Consider the following 13,772-nt stretch of genomic DNA (forward strand, 5'->3'; position numbering starts at 1 on the left):
TGCATGCTTAATATAAGCTCCTCAAGTTACTTGAGAATGAAACTTCCTGCTTGATGTTATACTTGATCTGTTTGCATCTTTAGAAATGAATGTGGGCAAAAGGTTCATTTATTAGTGGAGTGCATGAATATGAATTGTGTGCTATTATGTGATTTTAAAAAAGGGATGGGACAGTTGAATATTAAAAAGAATTTGTTAGTTGATCAAAATCGGGAATTGCAACTAATTTATTTAAGTTTTAAATGGTAAAATACTTTCACACTTTAGTAAATGTCCTTTTATTTTCTTGTGGTAAATGTTTGGTTAGTTTTGTACTGTATAGTTCTAACTTTATTGTGCCTGCAGTTATAAAATTTCTGCTTGTGTTGTTGGTGCAGTTCAATGGTCCCTGGTTCCAGATATCCAATGTGGGGAGAGGAGTTTAATTTTTCTGTTGATGAGCTTCCTGTTCAGGTTCCTGTTATGATTCGCCATTTTTGTTACTGTTTCTTGTTTAGGTTAATTATTGATTGACTTGGTGTTTTCAGTTGCTGAATGATGGAGATCAATGTCGTGAGTCTAGTTCTGGTAAAGATGTTTAATGTATAATAGTACAATTTATCAAATGCCACTAAGAGACAGCATGATTCTGAGCTGACTGCATAGCCCTCGGTTTATGCCTCGCATGTAAAAGCTTGGCCAATAAGTAAAAGTTTTGTTCTTTGAGAATTTATGCATGCACTTGTGGTCTAATCTCATAAATATTATTGGCAGTTCTTTGTTTCTCTTAAGACACGTACAAAATATTTAAATTGTTTTGTTTATTGTCATTTAGTGCCCAAAATGAGTTTGTTCCGTTACCTGATGCATTGATCAAATCCTTGGACCTAACCCATTTTGTTTAAACGGTATTTGAAGTAACTGGTGAAAGAAATCTCTTCCTTTTATAATATTTATATTTCCTTGATGGTCCATAATTGTTATATCAGCGTGTCTCTTTTTGTGCAGTTGATTTGTGATTAAAATCAACTTTTTCATAGTGACTTGGCGCTGACTATTGTAGTTATGAATGATATACTGATATGGTGTGATGTTGTAGGGGTGGTTGGATAGGTTTTGTATGGATTATTTCGCTGCCCTTTTATTTTTTCCTTTTGATTTTCTTTGTGGACAACAGGTTCACTTTTGTATTTGGTTTCTTTCTTCAATCAATGTATAATTCTCAATTTTTTCCTAAAATAGAAAATCTGATGTGTAGCGAGAGATCCTGTGAATTTATACTCTTACGTAGTGAGCCAATGAGATGTTTTATGGATTTTTTTTTTTAATTTTTGGTTGTTTCATTCTATATACTAATAGCTTTCTCTACTGCCCTGACAGATTATTGTTACAATTTATGATTGGGATATAATTTGGAAAAGTACTGTTCTTGGTTCAGTGATTGTAACAGTTGAAAGTGAAGGCCAAACTGGTGCAGTGTGGTATACTTTAGATAGCCCGTCTGGGCAGGTAGTCCTCTTTTGTAAATTGTGTAATGTTATTTTACTATTTTCATTACTTTGTTGTCGTTTTCAGTTTTCCTCATTTTATGTAATAACCAACGAAAATACCATTTTATCAGGTGTGTCTACATATTAAAACAATTAAACTGCCTGTAAATGCTTCCAGGTATCTTTTGGTTCATTTTTTTTGGTCCTTTTTTGCTTTTGTTTGTACTGTTTTCATCTGTATACAATATTTAGACCCCTACACTAAAACATTGCCCTGTCACCGTGTAGACAGTTTTTTTTTCTTCTTTAATTAATCTCTGCTAGAACTTCTACCATGAGGAATTCTGGAATTATAATTTTCTTTAATCTTTTCAATGTTAGGGTTGGTCAATAATTTTATAACTCGTTTTAAGAAATGTTTTCAAGAATATTTTCATTGGGTGATCTCTTGCTTCACCCTGTACAGAAAACAGTGTTTTGAATATTTTCTTGATGGTTGCTATTTTGGTGTTTTAGCATTGGAAAGAGTAAAGGAGTGTCTGGGATGATTGGTTAGAATTAGAAAGTGTATAAAGGGGTTTTTAAAAAGGATAAAGAGTAAAGGAGTGTTGAAAAAGGATAAAGATGGTTCTTTGTATGGTTTCTCGAACTTTTCCTATGTCTTAGATCCTGTGTATCTGTGTCTTTTCCTATAATTATCTGAGCAGGCAATAGCATTGTTCTATTTCTGATATTGTGTCTGACCTTGGGGTCAAGTTCTGGACATTTCTGTTATCTCTTGCATCCTATCTACAAGGTCATCTTGAGTTTTTGGGAGAGGGAGAGAGATTTCTGCATTTGTAGTTGAGAATGTGGTTTTTTGTCAACTTTTTTTTTTCTTAATCTTCTGTATTTATGTTTTTTTTTTTCCCTAAAAGTATCTGGGCAGGCAGTGACAATGTTCAATTTCAGATATTGTGTCTGGACTTGGTTTCAAGTTCTGGACATTTCTGTTGTATCTTGGACCCTATCTACAAGGGGCAATCTGGAGTTTTTCAGGAGAGGGAGAGATATTTCTGTATTTATAGTTGAAAATGTGGTTTGTTTGTACTTTGTTCAATATTATTCTGTACTGATAGCAAACTTTTAATTGACCTATCTTAAAATTTGTTTATTTATTTATCAACTTCTTATACACGATAAATAAGATTATGTCACATTGTTTTCCCTTTTAAATCTGTATGATACAGAATGACTTGATTACCTATTCACTGCAAAATTTGGTGGACTTCTGTTGTTATCATTGTAATTGCTCTCAAAAGTATGACAGAGTATTATCCACTGGCAGGGTAATGAATGGATATGCAGGAGCCAATGCTCGAAGAAGGGCTTCTTTGGATAAACAAGGGCCAACGGTGGTGCATCAAAAACCAGGGCCTCTGCAAACAATATTTAATCTCCTTCCAGATGAGGTCAGTTGCACAGCAGTCATGACTTGGTAGAATTATTTACCTACTCAGCTTTAGCATTTAAAACCCTTGGATTATGGATATGAATGAATCCTTAATTTAGTTATTCTGCTTACAGTTTGTGGAATTAAGTTACTCTTGTGTAATTGAGAGGTCATTCTTGTATCACGGCCGTATGTATGTCTCTGCATGGCACATATGCTTCCATTCTAATGCCTTTTCAAGGCAGATGAAGGTTAGTTGGTATTTCTTTAACCATTTGCTAAGTTATTTTTAACTGTTTTTTTTCTCTTAAGAATATTCTGATAGTATTTACGGCATGCCCATGAAGAATCTTACTAATTGATTGGTAGTTGCATGTTTTAATGGCGTTTTGTTTGCTTTTGGCAGGTGATTATACCAATTGGAGATATTGATGAGGTAATTTCTTTCAATACTTTTTCTTTTGAAGATATCTAATAGAAAATATTTTTTATCCAGTGCCTACTGCCTACGGTGTGATAAATGATATGAAGTGCTTATATACAAAGTTTCTTTATGTAGATACAGAGGAGCCAGCATGCATTCATTAATCCTGCTATAACAATTATTCTCCGGATGGGTGCTGGTGGGCATGGTGTACCTCCTTTGGGAAGTCCAGATGGTGAGTAGCAATTTCTTTTTTTGACAATGCTTAAAAGGTTTGTATATACATTTTTTCTTTCTTTGTTTTCCTTCAAAATTTTCCGTATCTGGCAGAGAATCATGCTTTGGGCTTGCACTTTTGATTCTCAGCATTTTTTCAATTGAGTCAGCATGCTAGTGATAAAATATTTGCAAGCTTTTGAGTGCTGATTTGGTTGATGTATATGTGTGTTATAATCTGAAATATAGATCTACTTTTATGATGTCACTTCTGTGTATTGGAATTGCTTTTTTTTTTTTTTTGGGTGGATGATGCCTTAATTTGGTTGGTTATTCATAGCAAATAAGCATCTTCATCCTGTGATTGATGTGTATCAACTCTATGTTTGACAAATTTCTGTTTGGTAGTTTTCGCTAAAAGATGGAATAACACCATTGCAGTCACAAGTGTGGGGAGATTATAGTTCCTTTCTGTGAGGAGTTTGGAGATGCTAGTGTAGCATCTATGTTTGACATATTTTGCATAGCACAGAATTGTTTTTCATTTTTCTGCTTCCTCAGCGGACAGCTGGTCCACTCCTTGTAATGATTCTTCATCATTAATATAACATACAGTTTCTTATAAAAAAAAAAGAGTTTGGAAATGCTAGCGTCAGTAAGAATGTTTACCGAATATCAAAGATAGAGGAGAAAATTAGACATAGAGGATAAATTAGACACTTTTCAACTTTGTCAAATTCGAGGAGTGATTTAAACGATGGATAGATAATCTTCATTTTATCTATTCATTTCTTTATTTCTTTCATTCAATTCTTATAATGAAATTATTCTAAGAATTGTATGATTCTTGTAGTGTGTTACCTACCATACAGGCACATTAGAGGTTTACAGAGTTCATTTTCAAAGTATATAAAGGATATACTGTCGATTTTGATCCACTGGACCGGTTGGTCTCAAGTTTGAAATTGATATATTCAGGTTTTGTATTTTGCAAGGGAGAAAGATATTTTGTTAGAAAAACTGTTGATTGTTGGTAAAATATATTGTTACATAGCAGAGTAAGGGTATTTGTTATTGCAGATTCATGGTTAAATATTGTTTTTATGACATGTAGATATTTAGCTTGTTTATCGTCAATTCAAAGTGTCTTATGCTACATCTGGAGTTATATTTATTGAAACTTCTCCATTTTAATGGTTCTTTCCCTTTTGACTTTGAAGTGCTTGTTCAAACTGGAGTGGATTATAGGTGCTTTATCAGATGTGTTGACGAAGCTTTACTTTTGTGGGAGTAATTTCAATTGCAAACTTTGCCCTGATTTTTAACATGTTTTATTTCAGCTTGCAAATAGTAATGAATCATGTCATAGGATTCACTTAGTAGACTTGAGTGCATGAAGATTCTGAAAAAGTGCCCCACTCAGTTAGAATCTTGATTGCATGTAAGGTTCACCCTAATTATGAATTTAGCTAACTTTCCTGTTACTTCCTTTTTTAATTAGTTTTGTTTGTATAAGAATGTGTTTGATTTCAATAATTGTGGTGTGGTATTTGTGTGTCCTGATGCAAGTTTGTAAACTGTTTCACTCTTCTTAAGTTCGAACTATCCTTGCTTGATATGCTAGCATTACATAATGCTGCCTCTGAATAATTATTTTTCATTGCTTTCCCTTAGGGCTTCAGTGGTTGCTCTGTAAAAAAAATTCTGAGTCTGATGTGCAGATTGATATTTCGATTTAAATGAAAAGTTACATTTAAATACACCAGCTCTCACTTTAGAAATTTATGGAGTATTCTCTGAAAAATGCCCTTTTTAAGGTTACTGTTATGGTTGTGTTTCAAATGTCATGTCGGAGTAAAACACTAGGTCAATTTCTTGTTTGTTGAAAATCATGCACTTCTATGATGACTGGAGTGCATTGTAATATATTTGAATATGGACTTCCATTTAAAACATCTAATTATTGTACGAACTAATATCCAGTGTATTGGCTTTCCTTGATGGGTTTTATTATTACTTTTGTGTTCTGTTTAGGTTATTGAATGTGTTTTTTTAGAATAGTGGAACATCAAGTGTGATTTGGATGCATTTTCAGTTTGATCTGAGTTGTTGAGGTTTCTTTTTGGCCTTTATCTTTCATTTTCAGGTAGGGTCAGATATAAATTTGCATCATTTTGGAACAGGAATCATGCCTTGAGACAATTGCAACGTACTGCAAAGAACTATCATACAATGTTAGAGGCTGAGAAGAAGGTTCGTTCCTATTGCTTCATGAATCATTGTGTCTGTAACTTTTATCATTATTTACCTTTACAACTCTAATCTTGGTTATCAACCGTATGGATAAAATGGTCATTGTTTAAAATTGTAAAGAGTTCTGACACAAATCTCCAAGTGGTACTGAACTCCATAATGACTATGGAAATAAGTAGATTCACATAGTTCTTTCCAACTTGTTGAAGTTAAAATATGAATGCATGGGGTTTTATTGTCTGGTATTTACTAAGAGTCTTATCATCAATGAGCTGTCTTTCTGAGTTCTTGATTTAGCAAAATAGGACTCTTATACTGGTTTATTAGTAATACAATACTTCCGGTTTATTAGTGATATAATACAGAAACAATGTAGATATTATATTTCCTCTCTGTTGTCTATATGTCTCTTTTTCTCTATTGCTGCTACTAAAACATCTCACACACTTCTCATGTGGCAGGATGTACTCCTTTACTGGAGTTCATTCACTAACAAATCTTTTGTTGAGAATAAAACATACATATTAAAAAAAAAAACGTACATAGTATGAGCACAACTATTAATTAATCTAAACTGCTAAGTAGTCATGGCTTTGTCCACACATTTTTAAGATGCCCACATTTAATTATCGCCATAGAAAGTAGAGGTGTTCAGAATCCAATCCAATCTGCTCAATCCGTCTGATCCACAGAAATCCGATCCGTAAAAGTCCAATTCGTGGATTGGATTGGATTGAAAATTTGAAAACCCGCAATCGGTGGATTGAATATGGATTTATTTTTGTGAATCTGTAAAAATCCGCGAATCCGCGAAAAATAAAAAATATTTATTTAATAAAAAATTAAACTTATAAATATGACATTATACTTACTAATAAATAAATAAATCAAAATTTAGTTACATTAACACCATATTATGTCTTATCTGATAATAAAATAAAATAAAAATAATTAAATAAATAAAAATAGCTTCCTAAGTAGTTAATTTTCATGTACTGATTTAAACAAATGAGATTTTTTTCTTTTTGGTGTGTTATATTTTGAAACTCTAAATGTATTTTCTAACTTTATTTAAACAATTAATTAATTTAAATCTTATTTAATTTTGAATTTTGATTGGTAGTAAAATCATTTTTGTATTAATTTTTTATTTAATTAGTTTGTGGATAGGACATGATTAAAAATTTTTAGCCCACAAACCAATCCACAAAATTGTAGATTGGATATGGATTGGGCCAATTCCACATCTGATCCGCAAACGTTTGGATTGGATTTTGATTGAATTTCACCAATCTGTGGATTAGATTGGATTAAAAATTTATAATCTGCAAAATTGTGGATCAGATATGGATTGATGTCCAATCCACAAAATCCAATCCGTGAACACCCTAATAGAAAGGCCAAAGTTCAACCATTGTGTTCTATTTTAGAAGTTAAAGCCAGTCTCTTTAAGTGCTGTTACTAACATTGAAGGAATTTTCTATCCTGTTGTGTCAGGCATTGATGGTTGTCTTTCTTGTTGGAGTTGATAGTTTTTTCAGTTTTGCTGAAACTTTTGATATCCGAGCTGCTACACTTACTTTGGGCATATGTCCTGACAAGATACATCTAATCCGTTTGAAACGGGATTTGGATCAGATCTTGGATATGTATTTTGCTGAACTTTTTCTCTGAATTGTATGATTTATTGAAGAAAAAAGTTAATTCGATCTGCTTGCTGCTGTATAGGAGAAGGCAGAATCAGCGTTGCGTGCACATAGTAGCTCCATTGGAGGTAGTAGAAGGCAGGCTAAGATTGTGGAAGAAACAGTCACCAAACCTGAAAAGCTTCAACCATTTATCAAAGAAGAGGTTCTTGTTGGTATATACAATGTATGCATCATCTTTTTTGTTCTTTCATGGTCTATGAATTTTATAGTTGTGTTATTACCATTATAGAATGCATTAATGTATTTTGCAGGATGTTTTCCCGTGCACAGCGGAACAGTTCTTTACTTTATTGTTTAGTGATGATTCTAAGTTCACAAATGAGTATCGCGCAGCTAGAAAGGATTCTAATCTTGTTGTAAGTCCAAGTCCATTTTTTGAAATCATAGACCCTAGAAAATTATTTCTTCCTTTTGTATTCTCTATATTTTATCAATGTAGTTTTCTTTGCCATAAAGAAAAAGAACAAAAGAGCTTCTCATGGTAATGCATTTATGATTTAAGGAATATCCATGTTGATATGTTAAAAAGGATTATGAGCTAAATCTTTGAAGGATGAAAAAGTACCTTCAACATGGTGCTGATTATAAGTACCTAAATTGGACATGGAAGTTTATATGTTGCATACCTGGTTTAGGCGTTGCAGCCATTGGAATGAGAAGGATAATTAAAACATACGTTAAATTATAGAAAAGAAGATTATTAAATTCTGGTTTTTGATTGTTTGGAAAGGATATTTCCCATTTTTCTTGTATATCGTTTGCAGTTAGGATTTGCACATTCTAGAGTTAAGGCTTATAAGAGGCATTAGGACTAATGCTGAGCTGGCAGTGCTCTCCATGATGTCCAGGACAATGGTTCCTCGAAAACCAAATTATGGAGGAAACAACATTATGTATTTTCTGATGTAGCACTTGGAAATTTGTTTGGTTAGCACTGAGTATTGCTTCTGTTGTCTCTAATTATCCTGTGTACACTGTATGCATTACTTGTGAAGTTGAGACGATTATATTGGCCCAATTTCTTGTTGAATGGGCAAATATTGCCTCAAAAGGACTGCTCTTGTCCATCCAAATAGAGCTTCTGTTTGGGTTTGGGGGTTGATAAGGGTCCTGCTAAGCAGTTTTGTTTCTGATGATTATCCATATGGTTCACTTATCCTTCCATTTCCATGTGCTTTTCCATCTTAGAAGAAGATTTTATTTCTGTAGTCTGAATGTTGGTTGGTTGATATAGAAATATTTGCTTACTATCTCTTGCTCTATCCAGATGGGACAGTGGCATGCTGCAGATGAATACGATGGTCAAGTAAGAGAGGTCGCATTTAGATCTCTCTGTAAGAGTCCCATCTATCCGCGTGACACAGCCATGACGGAGTCTCAGCATGCAGTTTTATCACCAGATAAGAAAATATTTGTAAGGCTATCTCTCTCATTGCCTTAAATTTGGCAACATTGATAATGTGCTTGCAATTTTTTTTCTTATTTATTATCTAATAGTTTAAAAAAATTCTCTGTTATTATTTCTGTCTTATTATCTTCAAATGGTACCTTGCTTGTTAAAAACTGACTTCAATGATTTTTTCTTGTAAATTTTCGATTAAACATGTTTTTTCTTTTAGGTTTTTGAGACAGTCCAACAGGCACATGACGTTCCATTCGGGTCTTACTTTGAGGTATGAAATATGTTTCTATTTGGACATCATACTTTTGGTTCACATTTCTTATTAGGTGTCAATGTTAATTCAATTAAACAAGACAAGTTATTTCGTTTTATTTTATTATGTTCAAAAAATAAATAAGTAGAACGTCTGATATATTTAAAATTTGTATGGTCATCATTACTTTGTTTCTGTGCTAAGATAGGTGAACCAGCATTTTCCAAAATATTTTAGAATAACGTACTTTCTGGTTGTATTTCCTTGCTTAGAGGGTTGTAACCTGTAAGAGAAATATTCCACTTTGTTAATGCAATGTAATTGTTCTGCTGTATCAGATTCATGGTCGATGGCATTTGGAGACCATTGCTGAAAATTCCTCTACTATTGATATTAAAGTGGGTAAGTTTTGGTTTGATGTTCATCTCTTTGACCATCTTTTCCCATTGCTGAGATGATTTTTCATGCCCTAATAATGGTTGAAACAAGCTTGCATCAAGAATTGTCATGGCATCCTGTGAGGATACAGAAGCATGTATATTAATGCCGAAGGTGTTAAATCTTACTGTTGCATTGCATTGAACCTGTGGGTCAAAATATTGAGCAACTCCAACCTTGCTTTTCTTTTTTAATTCTAGTGCTTGGAATTTACTGTTTCTGCAGTATCTGCAGGTGCCCATTTTAAGAAATGGTGTGTCATACAATTCAAAATCAAGACAGGTGCTGTTAACAAGGTTGGTACTCTGATTGTACAATTTTCCTTTTAATCTTTGTTTTATTACAATGAAAAATGAACTCCATAATTTTTGAAATATGAATGAATTTAGTAAGCAATGAATTCTTTTGTTCTATGCCAGTACAAGAAAGAAGTTGAGCTGATGTTAGAAACGGCACGTTCATATATCAAGATATGTACTTCCGGTGGCGAGACTAACAACCAATCGTCCACTCCATCTGTAACTCCAGATTGTAACTAGTTGTGCAACTGTATGAGATCCAGTAATTAATGTTGTAGCAGTCCCCATTTTTGAATGTATAATACATGCACACACACACACACACCCATATATATATATATATATACACAGCCCGAGGTCCCTCGTGATGGTGATAGTGTCGTCATCTTACCTTGTGCGCTGATGGAGTTATTCACTGTGTAATGGGGATTTTCATTTTTTTCCCCCTCATAATTTAACTAGATTTCTCCTCTATCGTAGCGGCAATCCCAGCTGAGAAGATTAAGTTTGTTTTGATCCGATGTAAATAGAAGGTAAGTTTTCAAATACTAGGTGTTCTATCACAAATTTGAGACATGCTATTACAAAAGTGGATTACTAATATTTTGTAACTACTATTGCCTTGTATGTATGTATATTGTCCATCTATCACATCCTCATTTTTCAGAAACCGAGTTGCCTGCCACACTTCGGCACCTTGTGGTTAACATATCTCTTGAAAGAATTATATTTTGGAGCTGTGAAAATCATAAAGGTTTACCTGGTGAGTGCATAAGCTCCACCATCTTCAAGAGTAAACAATTTGGTAGTGTGATCATCTTTTTGTCTTTCCCCAAAGGAGGAACGGCGTATAAGTTGTGAGAAACTAGAGGCTTTGCCCAACGGCTTGCACAATCTGACCTCTCTTGAACATTTAGCACTGGAAAATCTAATATTGGCATGTTTCCCCGGAGGATGGCTTTCTCTGCCAACTTTGATTCACTCGAGCTTCAGGATCTGGAGATTCGCAAAGCACTGTTCGAGTGGGATTGCACAGATTCGGCTATCTCAGACGACTTGTAATCCGCAGAGTATGTGAGGATGTGGGGTTCATATCCAGTAGAGGAGAAAGGAACGAGGATTCCTTCCTCTCTGGCTGAACTGGTGATTTCCAACTTTCAAATCTGAAACGCCTGATTGTTCGAAGCTTAAGTATATTTTAGGAGGGCCTCCCCACCTCACTTCTGCAAATATTTATCTGGAAAAGATATATATGTAGAAAGGATGGAGAACAATATTGGCACTTCATGGCGGGGAAATTGTGTGGGATATACCTATTCCCCTTAAAATATCCAAAATATTCATTAAATTAGGGTGGGGCTATTTGAACCCACCAAACTACTCATTAAATTTACTTTTAAAAATAATTTTTTTATTAAAATACCTTAAATTAAATTACAATTATGGACATTAAAATATAATAAAAAGGAAAAAGAAAAAACAGAATTTTTACTTTTTAAACTCGCCTTTACATTCACCATAATTTTGTTAAACTCTAATTATATTTTCCTCAAATCCTAATAAACTAGAGGTGTAATTTTTCTTGGAAACCACATATTTTTGTTAATTAGGCTCATGTGATTAGATTTAGGATAATAAAATTGGTGGTTACATCTTTGTTTGCGCTTAACAGTGGCCAACAATCAATGACAAGTAGTGTTGTTGAAAAACTTCTCTAAACAACTTCTATGCACTTCATCTCCTGTCGCCATCAAAAGTTGCAGCGAAATATTTATTTGAAAATACCAAAGAAATTGCCACTCATATAATTTCTTGACAACCAAACGAGGTATTTGATCGATGAAGAACCATGAAAACATCCTTATCGATTTCCCTTTGAAGCTTCTCATCCCGTCTTCATTTGAAAATACCAAAGAAATTGCTTTCAAAACCATGCCCCCTGCTTCAAAGATTTAGATCAAGCAAGTTCTAAAGTCATTGTATGGTCTCGAAATTGAGAAGGTAAGGACACTGAATATGCAGGGGAAGAAGGAAAAAAGAGAGGGCCTCTTGGTTGCTTGGCCAAATTACAAGAAAGCCTACATGACTCTGAAGAAGCCAATATCTTTGCCTTTGACATCCCTTTTTTAGAGCCTAAGGGATCTTAAATAAATGGAAATTTAAATTATGTGACATTCCGTTGAAGAGATTGTCTTTACACATTTTAAGCAATAATCAGCAACATTGATCTTTTTCGAATTTTCTAAAAACTAGAGTATGACAACAGGAGTAATTAAAAAAAAAGAAGATAAATAGTGTTGTAGACGGCGATAAAGCGATTCTTATTTTTGCCATAAAGCAATTCTTTTTTATGTTGGTGATTACTGCAGAAGCAATGATAGATATTCTTTGTTTGTTGCCTCCATGAAGAATTTGTATAATTTACATCATGAATCAAAGGTTGAGACATTGTTTTTTTTTTTTTTTTTTAATAATAGAAGGGTCAGACATTGTTGAATGGTGTAAAATATGATAAAAAAGGTTTAGTAGTTACTAATTGTGCTATAATAAATTTCTTTTTGAAAAAAAAAAAGAAGAAAGATGAATATGTGCTGTAACTATTTTTTTAGAATCATATTCATAAAGAAAATCTTCAGTATAATGGAAAAAAATAAATAAACATTTGTTAAGGGTTTATAAATCAATTTAATGGGTTTAATAAGTAAAAACGGTATTATTATAAAATAAAATGGGTTTAATGAGGGTATATTGGGTATTTAAGTAAGTTCATTGAGTAAAATTTAAAATTTTAAAATTTAAATGTGGGTTTATTTAGTAAATGGCTTTAGTGAGTAGTTTAGTAGGTTCAAATAGTCTCACCCCTTAAATTATTACTCTTAAATTTTACACATATACAATTAAAAAAATCAGGAAAAGAGTACGAAAATATCCTCAATTAAGTCATGTAACAAATCGAGTAATTGAACCACAACCAATTAAGTTTTCTAAATAATTCTTGACTTCTTTCATGTAAGTTGGGTAACGACTTGAGGATACTCAACCTCAATTGAACCACGATGACTAAATCCCTAGATTTTTTTTTTACTTCTTTAATAAAGTCGGATAACGAGTGGAGTAAATTCGATCTTAATTGAACCATGATCAATTAAGTCTCCTGAAAAATTCTCAACTTCTTTAACAAGGTCAGAGTTGAGTATACTCAACTTCAGTTGAACCACAACCAATTAAGTCCTTGAAAAATTCTCGATTTCTTTCATGGAAGTCTAGTGATGAGTTGGGTATACTCGACCTCAACTGAATCATAACCAATTAAGTCCCTAAAAATTTTTTGACTTCTTTCATAGAAGTTGGGTAATGAGTTGAGTATATTTGACTTCAATTGTACGATGACCAATTAAGCCCTCTAAAAAATTCGAGACGTTTTCATGGAAGTCCGGTAATCCTAGACTTCATTTGTATCAATAAGTAATCATCTTCCTGCTCAACTATATAGTCGACTTAATCAACTCTTTTCCTTCACTACTTGCTCAACTAAATACTCGATCTACCCAACTTCGTACTCGACTTCTTTCCGGAATCATTTTTTAATCATCCAAAACTTAAGTTGAATATTTCGGTCTTAAATCCTTATATTTTATGCAACCGTGTGTGCTTATTTGTGCAAGCACTAAAATGAATAATCTACTATTACAAACTCATAAATTTTAAGCAAATATACTTGTAATGAAATCAAATAAAATTTTAAGTACATAAAATGTTTAAATTTCAAACATACCTTATCCACCACTTGATAATCCACTTGATAATGTGTTGGAGGTAAGAGATGAAATGATGAGAGGAGAGAAAACTGTGAGAGAGGAAGAATTGTGAGGTGTGA

General features: G+C 33.2%; 1 protein-coding gene across 8 annotated transcripts in view; it reads left to right on the forward strand.

Moving 5' to 3' along the window:
* The window catches only part of LOC18047632 (BAG-associated GRAM protein 1), a 14,368-nt gene extending 3,203 nt beyond the window's left edge, over positions 1-11,165 (forward strand). For 3 of the 8 annotated variants that reach the window (XM_006442722.2, XM_024188132.1, XM_024188136.1), the window contains exons 4-18: positions 378-453; positions 1,360-1,488; positions 1,601-1,647; positions 2,797-2,920; positions 3,036-3,152; positions 3,308-3,337; positions 3,461-3,560; positions 5,688-5,794; positions 7,523-7,666; positions 7,755-7,859; positions 8,771-8,917; positions 9,123-9,176; positions 9,497-9,560; positions 9,822-9,892; positions 10,016-10,498. In XM_006442722.2, the coding sequence (XP_006442785.2) occupies positions 378-453; positions 1,360-1,488; positions 1,601-1,647; positions 2,797-2,920; positions 3,036-3,152; positions 3,308-3,337; positions 3,461-3,560; positions 5,688-5,794; positions 7,523-7,666; positions 7,755-7,859; positions 8,771-8,917; positions 9,123-9,176; positions 9,497-9,560; positions 9,822-9,892; positions 10,016-10,135 (1,435 nt within the window). In that variant the 3' untranslated portion in view covers positions 10,136-10,498. Of the gene's footprint in view, positions 1-377; positions 454-1,359; positions 1,489-1,600; positions 1,648-2,796; positions 2,921-3,035; positions 3,153-3,307; positions 3,338-3,460; positions 3,561-5,687; positions 5,795-7,522; positions 7,667-7,754; positions 7,860-8,770; positions 8,918-9,122; positions 9,177-9,496; positions 9,561-9,821; positions 9,893-10,015; positions 10,499-10,562 lie in introns of those variants that run through there. The other 5 variants (XM_024188134.1, XM_024188135.1, XR_002906414.1 and 2 more) reach the window with 4 other exon arrangements.
* Positions 11,166-13,772: the final 2,607 nt, after the last annotated feature.

This window comes from Citrus clementina, unplaced genomic scaffold (assembly GCF_000493195.1).
Source record: "Citrus clementina cultivar Clemenules unplaced genomic scaffold, Citrus_clementina_v1.0 scaffold_3, whole genome shotgun sequence".
Lineage (NCBI taxonomy): Eukaryota > Viridiplantae > Streptophyta > Magnoliopsida > Sapindales > Rutaceae > Citrus > Citrus x clementina.